The 13299-nt window shown below is 52.7% G+C and overlaps 1 protein-coding gene across 1 annotated transcript in view; it reads right to left on the minus strand.

Moving 5' to 3' along the window:
* The window catches only part of DPP6 (dipeptidyl peptidase like 6), a 717707-nt gene that overhangs the window by 102957 nt on the left and 601451 nt on the right, over positions 1-13299 (minus strand). Inside the window, exon 9 of the mRNA XM_057731732.1 lies at positions 67-221. Within this exon, the coding sequence (XP_057587715.1) occupies positions 67-221 (155 nt within the window). The remainder of the gene's footprint in view (positions 1-66; positions 222-13299) is intronic.

Here is a 13299-nt window from a genome sequence, read left to right on the forward strand (position 1 = left end):
GGGAGTCGGCTCGGGAGGGGGTGCGGATGAATAACGAAGAGCTGTCCTGCGCGGCGCCCCGCCTACCTTGGGGTAGTGATAGGGCTTCCCGGTGGGGTAGACGGAGCCGGTGTAGGTGGGCAGCTCCATGACTGGCACGCGGGAGTCGTTGATGGTGGTATAGGCGAGCCGCGTACCATCTGGAGACCACCAGTGTGCGACATGGGTCTTTAAAATCTCCTCTAAGGGAAACAAACAAAGCAGAGAAGTGTGTAGGTACACGGATGGCACGGCGGCCAGTGATGCCAGGTACCTCGGGGACATTTAACTCCTACAGCCTCTGAGGGAGCACCCCTCTGCCCTGGATACGCTGCATTCCAGACACACTTGGTCTGACCACCAAACCCCAGCACAGCAAACCCCATCCATCAAGGCCCAACCCAACAGAGGCTAAATGTCTAAAAACCACTTTTTCTTTTTTGCACAAATTTAAGCATGATGAGCCCCAGTCCTTTCTGAACTGACTTATTGTTGTTCTGCTGTGGGTTATTATTTTAAGATGATCAGGAAAACAGAACTAGAGGAGAGCAGTTTGCTCTGAAGCAAAACAAGCCCAGGCAGAGCCGGGTGAGGACAGGAACTGTGTTGGAGGTTGAAACCCAGAAAATCGAGGTGTAGGAGATGCCTGGGGATCCTGCCAGCACACAGCCCGCCCCAGGCACAGCTGTGCGGGACGGGAGGGTGCTCAAGACCAGCAGGCGCCTCACTCTGAAGGACGCAAGCGATTTCACGCCATGCGGTGGAAACGCAGGATGGACTCCTCCTCAACGGGACTGAAGAGGGAACAGCAATGTCTCAGGTTTCCCCCAGCAGCACCCATCATCCTTCCCGCCCCATGAAGTCTTGGCTATTTAGTTTTGACTAGGGATGAGTCCTGTAGGAGCTGATGTCTATTCCGGAAAGAACAGCTCTACTCCATCTTTCAAACAAGAGAGGATATACTTCCCAGGTGCAACTCATCAGAGTGCTGGGGTCAGAGGAGCATCTTGGCGCTACACAGCTCTGAGGTCAGAAGATTCCTCCCTGTACACGATCTATGTTCTATAAACTAATTCCCCCTAGATTTGTTTTCAAAATAACGATCAACACAGCTCTATAATCACACTCTGCGAGTCCCATTCACCGGTCATTATTAGCTGTAGACCGTAAACAGGCTCTGGGAGCCTGCAGTGACAGGCAAATGAGGTGCCTGAGATCATGCTGAGAAAACACAGTGAGTGCATCAAACACACAGGGGACGGCATGAATTGGAATGAAGGTCGGGGGGACGGGGGGACGGCCACCGGAGGGGAGAGAGGCAAGGCAGCAAGGCCAGGTGCTGGGCCAGCCTGACGGTCTGGCCAAGGCGGGCCGGGGATCTGCTGGCTGCAGGAGGGAGACAGGGTGGAGGGTTAGGGGCGTCAGGGCCACGTCGGTCAGGGTCCTGCTGCAGTGGCTACAGCCAAGTTCAGGGAGCACTGTAACTCCTCCCAGGAGGCTGGCTGACCAGGCACTTTGTCCCTCCATCACTGGCCCCACCAGACTGGTTTCCTGGTGGGAGGAACCCCGACGTTGTGTGGGCCCTGCAGCAGTAACGCTAGGAGTTATTCCCTTCATAAAGTGCCAGCCTCCCTCTGCATAAGTCTCCCTGGCCCTCCAAGGGCTTTCCTCCAGGCCCGCCGGCAGCCTGCAGGGACCCTGATCCAGGCTGACCTGGGACAGGCAGCAGACAGTAGAGTCTCGTCCACCACGAAGCCCCAGGCACATCTGACCTCCCATCACCCGTACACATCCCAGGTTCCAGCACAGCTGATCAGTGAGTGATGGTGAAGGGGCCCCCGAGTCCTGGGTTCTGCCCCTGTCCTGCCACTGACCACGGAGGCCCTGAATGAGCCCCCAGCTGTCAACTGAGGGGCACAGTGGCCCCTGTAACACGCCCTCCCTGCCAGCATCCTGTGACCTCGTGGCATCCCGAGAAACGACTCAGAAGCTTCTCCAGAGCCGATAAAATCCCAAAGCTCTGCTAAGGAGAAAAAAAAAAAGAGAGAGAAAGGAAAAAAAAAGAAGCCAGACAACTCTCCAGGGCTTGTAATTTTCCAGTGTCTTCGGCAGCCAGCAAAGTAACTTTCAGGTGTGGGTTTGGAAGGAGGTGATTCAGAAATGACTTTATGTAGAACCACCTGACTTGTCTGGCCAGCGCGTGCGGGACAGTGAGTAATCGTCTCCAACAGATGGTCTGCTGGAAGAAATAGGCACCATTTGCAACGCAATTTGCGGGTGATTCTGCTCTGTCCTGTCTGCGCTGCAGGGCTGCGAGGGCGGGAACGTCAGGGGGTGAGGGAAAGCGCTGGGAGTGGGCGGATGCAAGGGGCACAAGGCACAGAATGCCGCGTCCACCTGCAGCCAGCCAAGCGCGCACCTGGCCGCGGCTCTCACAGCACATTAATTCACGGCCATGAAATCCCAACAGAACAATGGTGGGTGCGACGGACGAAGGCTTCCAGAAGCAGCAGATGCATAGGAGCAGACAGATAACACAGCCCTGCAGACGCAACTCATCGGAGGCGTCTCTGGCCCCGAGCGACCTCCTGAAATGGGAGGCACAGCCAATCAGCAGCCGTGGGGTCCCCCATCTTCACTCCCAGACGGGCCCAGGGGCATGGGAGGGCACTGCCAGCTGCTCATCCGTCCGTCGTGTGTCCACCTCGATTCTAGAACTTGCCCTCAGACGGAAAGGAAATGCTTCTGCTTTGGTCTGGCCAGTGCAGTGGGGGTGGGGTCACACATGCAGGGATGAGAGACACAGAATCTGCGGAGAAGGGAGGCCCGACGCGGGGCTGACAAGTACTGTTTCTGTCCCCCCCGACAGCAGACACCAGGGTGTTTCCACTGAGCTCAAAGCACTGCTCAGGGAACATGGGTGCAGAGGAGGACCACCGGTGTCAGACGATAAATGCGCTTGTCAGAAGGGAGCTCGGGGACCACACAGTTCAGGGGTGACGAGGACCTGGTGTGTGGTGGCAAACGTTCCTTTTAATTCCATCCCACAGCAAGATGGCCACAGATAAAAACGAAAGTCCCCATGCCGAAGGCCAGGCCACACACGAAGGGGGGCTTCCGTTTACTTCCCCCAAATGCCCTTTAACACACTGTCCCTTGGTGTTTTTATTTTCCTGTGGGTTAGCTGCTCGTTAAAGAGATAATAATTACGTATAAGAAACTATGGGGAAAGGACCAGGCAGATGAAATAGTGACATTTTTGCATTAATTACTAATGTCCCTAGTTTGCAAACGTCTTCTTCAGGCTCTCTAGCTTAATGAGGCAGTGGGCTTAAAAGTCTATCCAAATGTAGTTTATGGATAGACTTTTGCAGGGAAAAATCCTATTTCATCAACTAAATGAACTGCATGAACCCTTGCCTTGGAACAACAGGAGAAACTTGCCTTTCTGAGCAAGTACAGGTAACTCTTGAGGACGGGAGGATACAGCTTTCCTTCACCTGTCCTGTCCTGTCCAGGACCTTTTCAGAATCAAACAAGAAAGATACATTTGGGGACAATCGCTTAAAGAGGCAGAATTTTTATCCATGCAGCTTAAGCTCACAGCAGGATCTGGGCCCATTTCCCTCATTTCTTGTCACCAAATTTTACAGAAGTCAACTCCACTATTTGAAGGTTGTCACTCACGCCACATATGTGAAGGACATATCTGTATCCAGGAGGACAAAATTCCCTTTGGGTTCAAGGTGATGAAGGCCACTCCAGCCAAGAGGAGGAATTCTCGAGTGTTCCAGGTTATTTTCCAGGTGTGGAATGAGAGGGGCCACCGAGGTCAGTCCATGCTAGTTGCTGAGTATCACTTAGGACGGCCCCCAGGGAAACACGTGGGAAGGTGTGTGCTTTTTGTTACGGATGCCCAGGCCCACTCCAGGCAGAAGAGTCAGTATTTACTGGGGTGGGGGAAGGGCACAAGCCCCTCTCCTGAAAAAGCTCTGCGGGTGACTTTCATGTGCATGCTGGTCAGTATGTCACATCTGATCAAACAGGCACTGCTTTCTGGAAATGCCTGCCTGTGGTCTGCGGACAGAGAAATGTCACCTGCCATTTCAGTAAACAAAGGATGCTGCTGTGTTACAGCCACCAGCCACTGCAGCCAACGGTGCACCCTGAGGGGAAGTCAGGATGGAGAAAAATAGGACACCGGCCCTAGACAGTGACGAACCATATCTAGGAGTAATTTCAACGAGCCCAGATTCTTGCATCTTCCCATACACAGAAGAGCGCTACAGTCATTAACTTGAGATGTCTGGTTTCTGTGATTAGAGGTATTCTTTTCATATTCGATTACATGATTTTTTTCAGCAAAGACTCCTATGTATCCTGGCTCCTCCCTTTCCCCTTTGGAACAGTCCCTCAGAGCTATCTGAGAGGCTGTCTCCCAGGATGTAGTCCTCGGTAAGGTCCCTGAATAAGACACAACTTGCACCTTTTAGGTTGTGCAATTATTTCAGCTGACAGGTTCTATCAGTACATGTGAAACAGGATTCCAAATTATTTGGGGGGAGTATACCTTCTTGAACAGAAGTAGAGTAGGTTCTGTTTAAAGGTTTGTTGTGGGTTGAAATGTGTTCCCCTGAAAGATATGACGCCCTAACCCCTGGTTCCTGTGACTGTGAGCTTATTTGGAAACGGGGTCATTGCAGACGATATTAAGATGTACATTCAGACGAGGCTGTACTGGAGGAGGGTGGGGGCCCCTAATCCGATATGACTGGTGGCCTCATAAGGAAAAGTAAAGAGAAAGAGAGACAGACAGGGGACAACGCCAGGTGACGGCAAAGGCTGAGACTGGAGTGATGCGTCTACAAGCCGAGGAACAGCAAGGATGCCACCACCAGAAGCTGGAAGAGACACTTTGATTTCAGACTTTCAGATTCTAGAACTGGAACAATAACTCTCTGTCATTTAAAGCCATCCAGCTTGTGGTCTTTTGTTATGGCAGCTGCAGGAAACCACACAAGGTCGTGACTGCACTGGCTGCCAGAGAGCCAGCTCCTCACTGGGAGGGTACTGGGAGGAGAGAGTTAGCCAAATTCTGCCCTGAAACTCAGTGGGGTGAATTTCTAAGCCAGATCTGACCCCAGGATGGGGGTGTCTGCCGGGCTGGACCTGGTACCCTCTGCCTCTGGCACACAGCACACATGCACTCATACACATGCACTCACACGTATGCACACACACACGTGTGATGCTGAGTGTGCTGGGCTGCGTCCTGCAGGCCCTGGCACAGACCGTTCCAGCCTCCACCCCACATGCTGGGGACCTGCTGTGACTGGGCCCCTTCCTGAGCTCAGGTCAGCTTCAAGTACATGTTCTGGTTTAACAAATATTTAATATGCACCAGACACCGCTGCAAGCACTTCACACGTAACAACTCATTTACTCCTCTTGGCAGCCTTCGCGGCACTAGACAAATTGCTCCCCTTCAGATCTAATCACCTGCAATAACGTGCCGGGTTCCGCCCACTCTCCCAGCCCCGGCGTGTTACTGCGATCTTTCCCTGCACAGTCCTCAACCAGGAGAGTCACCGGCAACCACCACAGGGACATAGCAGCGGCGGCAGGAGTCTCAGTGCCAGGCTCGGGGTCAGAGCCACAGTCTGAGGCTTCCTCACTCTGCAGACGGCCCATCCTCCGGCCCCGATTCTTCTCTCGCCCTGCGTTCCTGAGGTCACACCATGCCTCCACTGTCTGCTCACGATTTGTCTGAAAGACCCTCACCATCCCTTCCCGGGCCTGGTGATCAACACGTAAATGTGTGTCTGACCTCATCTCTTACTCTACAGCCTTCAACCTCGCCACCTGCTTCACGTACCTTTCTATTCTTAGATATGCACAAGAACCCTGGATTAAGCCCCTTTTTACAGCTGAGAAACTGGAGGTTGAGAGAAATTAACTTGATTGAGTAAAGACTGAGGACTCAATACATCCTAAACCCTATGACAGAGCACAGTAGAGATGAAATCCAAAAGCCTGAAATGTACAAGAGTAAACAACATATGACCAGCACTCCCACCCCTCACCTAAGTGAGCAGAAACCACAGGACTGTAGGGGCTGAGGACACAGAAGTTCTCTTTATTTTGGGGGGAGATTAAAGAAAGCTCTTGGGGAGGTGGAATGTGAGCTGTTCCCCAATATCCCATCCTTTCTTTAGGAAAGGAAGCAATGAATCACAACTGGGCACACGGCCTTCCGGAATAAAGACCCTTCCAGCCTCCTGCGAAGTCAGGTGTGATGGGGGTACTCTTGCCCATGGGCTAGGACGAAAGGTCTGAGTGACTCCAGGCCCCGCCTTTAAAGGAAAGGGTGTAACCACTACAGCCTCTTCCCCATCCTGCTGACTGGAGAGCAGACGCGAGGTGAGACTCTGTAGACCAAGCAGGTGACAAACACCGCGGTGTGGACCTAGGGGGTCCAGAGTGGGTCACGAAGTTCCTGAGGTCCTCAACATCAGACAAACCCACTGAACAGAGCTGTAGGTCAACACCACTCACAAGTAGAAGACAGAGCGCCAGCCATTTTGGGGGTCTCCAAAGACCCAGGCCCAGGAGAGGACACTCCCCTGTCTGTATTCTGACATCACGTTAAGAAGGAAGAGAGGCATGTACTCCTACACGCGAGCTGAGGCCCGACTGCAATCCCCTGGGGAGCGGCCTCTGCACCGGGTGAAAACGCCGCATGAGGGTCTGCAGGTGTGATGCAGGGCTGTGCGGACCTGGAGGGTTGTGGGGAGAGGGCAGGCGGAGAGACAGGGAGCATCAGGAGGGTGGGAACTGAGGCCGCAGGGGACTGAGTCTTGGCTGAAAAGAAACCCCAAGGCAGACTAGGGGCCCGCAGACATGAGACAAGCGAAACAAAAGGCTTCAGAGTCCTTCGGGGAACGTGCCGCCGTGTCCTCTCAGGGCTCTTCCAATGCATGTGCTCCTGCAGGACCAGCTCCTGCAGCCTCATCTTCCTGGGGAGTGAGGGTAGGAGGCTGAGACCATGCACACACACTTCTGTGAGCTGTGTAGCTCGGGGGTGGGCAGGGTGCGGAGACAAATCTACTTTCTCTCTGTGTTTCTGAGTGGCCAGATGTCACAGACAGTCCCAGCGCTGGCCCGGCAAGACTGAGACTCCGCGTCCTCCTGCCTTTAATTCCGTCCTCTGCCATTGCTACACTATAGCTATTTCCCCGTATCTGACACTTCAGCTCGCTGCTGGGCCGGGCAGCCGCAGGTGAATTCTCTGCTGCCTGGATCTCCCGTTGGGAAAGGAATATTCAGGGAGCAGTTTGTGTTTTCTTAGAGACACAGTGTAAAGTCATAGACTGCCTCCAAAAGCAGAAAATAAGATCTTCCTGAATTTATAATTGCCGCAGAAGTGGCTAGACCATCACTAAAAGCAAGAGCTTCCCAGGAGGCCGTCTCTGCCTATGGCTTCCAAACCCAGGTCTCGTAAGCTTGACTGATTACCTTTTACAGTTTTTCCCGAGGCCCTGTAGGCTCCTGTGCCACACGTGGTGCATGAATTTAACTACTGGGTAGACTAATTTGGGGAAGATCTTAGGGTACACATCCGCCTGGAGTAGACAAACATCAGAAGCATCTTCCAAGACTGAACCCATAAAACCCTCTTGACATCATCTTTGGGTTTTTAATGCTCTTTTTTTTTTTCCTGGGGAGTCATTTACACCTTAGTATAAGTTCCTCTACCGAGCACGACACTTTGCTGAGTGTGGCAGACAGTATTGTCTAAAATTGGCCCTGGCGGCATTTCTGGGACTTGACACTCTCCCATTAAAAAATAAGAGGTGGGCTTCCTAGGTGGCGCAGTGGTTAAGAATCCACCTGACAATGCAGAGGTCACGGGTTCGATCCCAGCTCCAGGAAGATCCCACATGCCACGGAGCAACTAAGCCCGTGTGCCAAAAAAATAAATAAAAATAAGAGGGGAGACCTCCATCCCTTCCCCTGGACCCGGAGCAGTCCTCTGCAGCCACTGAACCAGCAGGATGCAACAGAAGTGACACCGAGCAGCTTCTAAGGCTGGGTCATAAGAGGCTGTGTGCCCACCCCCCAGGTTCTCTCTGGCTTGGGCTGCTCCCCCTTGAGCCTGCTCGCCACACTGTGGGGAAGCCTGGCCATGTGTCAGGCGCCACCGCCGGCTCAGCTCGGGGCCCAGCTGGCAGCCAACATCAACCATGAGACACCTGAGGGAGTGAGCCTTCAGGCGGCTGCAGCCCAGCCTCCCAGCTGGAGCAGAGGAGCAAGGAGAGCTGTGCCTGCCAAGCTCTGCCCAACTCACAGCGGCCACTATTTTAAGCCTTTGTATTTGGACCACCGAGAACAGCTTCAGCTGAGAAAAGCTTTGAACAGAAAGATGGCTGGGGAGGAGGAAACCTGGGCTGGTGTGACGGGCTCCTGTTCCTGCATGGGCCTCTTTCTTTGGGTTTACCCAGCTCTTTCCTCTTCCCTTTCACCATGGGCACCTGAGGGACTCCTAGCACTTACGCGCTGCCCTCTATTGACCTGCTCCACGCCCAGGCAGGGGACCGCGTGTCAGAGATGGCCATTCGTCCAGCCACCTGCCCACTCGTCACTCAGTGGATAAGCGAGCATCTAATAAAGCAGAAAGAGGACACACTCACTGCTGGACACGCAGAGAACGGGCTCTTACGATGGTCTTACAATGACTCAGAGAACAAAACCACGTTTGCTGACTCGAACCCCTGAGGAAGCACTTTAGAACAAAGCTCTCAGTCTGAGTTCAGGTTTAGTTTTGAAGTAGGGGGTCCCAGCATGGGCCTCGGCCAGGTTCAGACAAGTCTGAGGAAGGCAGGAGATGCTCTGCTAATCACTGGATCTCCTGAGGCTCGGGGTGGGGAGGCGGGGAGAGGGGAAGAGCCAGCCGGGCTCTGGTCTCCGTGCGGGTCCTGCCGCCCGGCCCTGGGGTCAGACCCTGGCCTCCCATGGCCTCCTGCAGCCACCTCCCCCCGCCCCCGTGCTGGGCAAGAGGGCAGCCACTCCTGGGCAGCGGCGCCCTGGCTCCTGAGCTGCGTGCCTCACGTGTGAGTGGAGTCCCGCCCTCCCTTACTCGACGTTCCCGGGCTGGCGTGAAGGAGGCAGTAAAGGCACAAGGGGGCCCTCATCAGGAAGGTCATCAGGCGGAAATCACACACACGCAGAGATTAGGGGCCCTGAGCCAGAGGCTGTGCTTTCTGGGGAGCAGAGGCCGCGTCTGGAGGACTCGTGGGAAGATGAACCCGGCAGGGACACAGGCGGGTGGCTGGAGGAGCTGAAGACGCAGGGCCCCTTCTCAGGCCCAATCTTACGTTATCCGAGTTTTTTTTCTGAAGAGGATCCCCCAAATCATGTAAGCTCTGGGCCCCACAAAAGCGGGATATATCCTAGTAGAGAGAAAAGTGACTTTTGGAGAAAAATCCACACAAAAATAGCATTGCCCAGGAAAGTGGTTTCCAACTGCTACTCTCAAGACCACGTGATATCCTGGGGAGACCCGGACTCCAGCTCCAATCCTGCTGCTTTGGGCCTCTCTTCCTCGACTGTGAAATCAGGTTTGGCTTACGTTACTTTTTATATGAGCATCCCTTCTTACAGGAAAACACTCCAGATACCACATTTTAATTCAGTTTGAAATAGTCAACATGTCTTTTAGAATAATTTGTATTTCATTTATCACAACAGCATCTGCACGTATTGGACAAACATTTAAGTGTACGGTGACATACAGTTTATTTGGTCCCACGTATCACCAGGCGTGGGCACGGATTCGCAGATGCCCTGACGTGGCACCATTTCCCGCCCTGACTTAGATGTGGGTGGAGTTCCTTTGAGCAGATTCTGGAACATCCATCACCAGACGGAACACGATCCTGTTTCCTGAGCTCCTGACGAAGTCACCAGCAGCAGCGAGAAGAGGGCGGCCAAGGCTGCGGGAGGCTGCGTGTACTGGTCTAAGCTGTGAGTTTAGACCAGCCTGAAGGCAGGTCTGGCCGCAGGGCACACTCAGGAGGGGGCGGGAGGTGAAGAGCAGAGCTGGCGCTCGGTGAGGACACGCACTCGGCCCCCTGCTCCTCAGCTCCCAACCTCTCTGAGCACCTCCTGATCTGCCCACTGACCTGCCCACAGAGGATCTGGAGGCAGCCTTAAATGACATATGGCCTCTGGTGAGCTCTAAAGCCCCCGACATGCGGGGGTCAGTAAGTGTGGTCTCAGGCCCTTGTTCAAGGCCAACGTTTCTGCCTATGTGCCCAAGACCTTCCCCCAGTGACCACACTGAGCACCAGCTACTCGAGCACTGTGATACCTGCTCTGGGGGGTAGAAGGGACTCCGGAGGTTGGTCTCTGCCTTAAGGATCTCACACTAAATGGAAAGTCTTAGCAGGGACCAGGAGAAATGAGATCTGCACACAAGCATCTGGCCTCCCTCACCCTCAGGGAAGGTGGCCATGGGGAGAAGGGGCTCTTGATGCAGGATGACTTTGCCTGCGTTTAAAACATCATGCAAGACCCCAAGCAATAAAGGCCTGTTGGTCCAATGTCAGTTGCAAGCTGTCTTTGTGTGGGAGGGTGGGTGCAGGAGAGAAGAGGGAGCCTGCGTGAATCAGACAGGGCTCCTGCAGACACCATGCGGATCCCTGCAGGGCGGTCCCTTTCCCAGGCGCTGTGGTGGGGGTGGGTGGCGGTGGGGGGAGAGGCTGCATCTGATCCTTGGAAGGACGAAAGGTGGACGGGCAGGACAGTGTTGACCGTGGTGGCAGACCTTGTTCTCCTCTTTTCTGCTCTAATGTTCAAAGAGTAGCACGTGTGCTAAGTCAGGCATCACACAGTGCTGACCAGCGGCCAGAGGTTGGGACGGGAGAGAGACTGCCCATCCTAAAAGGTGTCCCGGACAGGGGCCTGGAGGGAGCCACATGCACAGCGTCCTGCCCTACAGATGACGGGCGTGCGCTGCTCAGGGGGACAGGCCCTGGAGCTGGACTTGCGTTTCACATTTCGGCAGAGCCACCCACAGGCTGTGTGACCTCAGGCAAGTGACAGCCTTTCAGTGCCTCAGCTTTCTCATCTCTAAAATCTGTATCTACTTGGCTGGGTTGCTGACAGGGTTATATTAGTTATTATACACAAATACACTAGCAAGTCCTGCAGAACACCCGTTGTTATCATGGAGTGCATGTCAGCCTGGGTCTTTGGAGACTGGCAGTGAGGGTCCCAACTGAGGGTACAGAAGAAGCTCAAACGGAAGATGAGCTTGGACCAGACCAATGTGGCCGCCAAGTGTGGGCCACTGCCTTGCAGCCTCATGCCTGGTGAGCCCAGGCGCCTGGTGACAGACCAGCTCGCCTTCAGGGAAACTTCACTGCCAATCAACCCCAGTGCTGGTCCTGGTAATTGGAGGAGAGAAAAAGCAAATGGCTCACGCTCCCTGGAGGGCCCTGGCGGGTTATCTCTGCCTTGCCGGGAACAGCATGCCGCAGGGGATACACCAGCTGCTCAGAGCAAGGAGTGCTGCTGCTTTCTCAGTGTTCATTTTGTTAAGTGCCTGCAAAGATTATATTGCCTGCAACAAAACAACCCAAACCAACCCCCACTGAAGTTCTCCCCACTTTTTTTGTTATAATTAATGAGAGCTTGGCAAGGACAGGAACGCCAGGAAGGCAGGGCTGACCCAGGCGCAGTGGAGAAGAAAGCGGGGGCTACCTCACTGGCAGCCCTGACCCAGAGGGCAAGGCCCTGTGGCCCTTCCTCTAACCCCAGGTCTGGGCCGATCATTCTTGCCTTCTTCCCATCAAAACTTACAGGCAAAATGTTCGTGTGTGTGTGTGTGTGTGCGCGCACGCGCGCACACGTTTCAGTAAATTTTCATTTACTCCAAACAACCACTCCAAGTAGGTACTATTATTACCTTTATTTTTCCCTTAAGGAAATCAAAGGGATAAAAGTTTAAATAACTGGCTCAAATCACACAGCTGATATGTGAAAGCAGCACATCTGTGGAAAATACTGAGACACTTATCTCTGGCAGCTTCCCAACTCCATTCTGCTTTTCCTACCTCTCTCCCATCCCGGCCCCAGTGCCCACTTGTGATTGTGGACCCGGCGTGTGCCACCGAAGGTGAAATGAAATGACTGGCCCGTGGGCACTTCCAGCAGACCTCGGTTCACCCCTGCCACGCTGCTCCTTGCAAGGCCAACCGCCAGGTGGGCAGGCGGCCCTGGGGAGCCTGCCATTAGGACCCTGGCACCCACCAGGAATGGCTTTAAATTCAGCTCTGAAATATGTTCCATTTAAAAAAGAACATTCCACCATAATACTCTTTGATATTAATTTAATAATCTATAACAGGGATTGGTTGAGGTAAAATGTATTACCAACCCTACAATGATTTTTAATTTCCTTAGACAGTTATATTTTTCTTCCTGGTATTTTTCCAAAGCTGATCATCCTGCTAATAATATTCACAAAAAAGTTAAAAGTGATTGAGATTCTGAAATTGGAATTTTAATTGGATAGCAACTTAACTACCAGCTGAGATTTACCGCTGTTTGTATTTATGAAGGGTTTCTTAAAAGTGCTGACTCTATTTTGTCCTCTTCTGAAAGTTAGAATTTTTCACCACAAAGCAAAATTATAGCCTTAAAATTATATGTAACATCTCTTTTACACATTGGCTTTAGCTCTAAAATTAGATGACGAGAATGTTTTCTTTTAGGATGCACGGCAGGAAAAGCTCATTGTAACACATATTTTCAAAGACAATTCCAACAAAGCAACAGTCACCTTAATCAGCCAGAGACAGTTTGCATAATTATTTCTTACTATCAGTGAAAACATATTTTTAAATTAATGGATATCAAAAACAATGTGTATCAGGAAATTAGGTCTCAAGTTTTTGTATTTCTTTTTAAAGAGGAAGGTTAATTAACTGTGAATTATAAACAGCACTTAGAACAGTTTCTATACCCAACTGCATCAAATTATGAAATATTCTTGGTTCTATTGTTCAAAGAACGAGAGTCTGCCTTTTGACTTGCACAGACAGATCCCAGGAATTCAGTGTAAACGAGGGGAGGGATCCCGTCCTCACAGGTACAGTCACAGGTGCTCAGTGCCGCCTCCAGGATGGACGGGAGACGGCAAAGCCCTGAGCTCAGGGCCAAGCCACTGCAGATGGCCCACTCCGGTCCCCACCTGCTCCCGCCCCTGAATCTCCCAGG

This window comes from Hippopotamus amphibius, chromosome 4, assembly GCF_030028045.1.
Source record: "Hippopotamus amphibius kiboko isolate mHipAmp2 chromosome 4, mHipAmp2.hap2, whole genome shotgun sequence".
Taxonomy (NCBI): Eukaryota; Metazoa; Chordata; class Mammalia; order Artiodactyla; family Hippopotamidae; genus Hippopotamus; species Hippopotamus amphibius.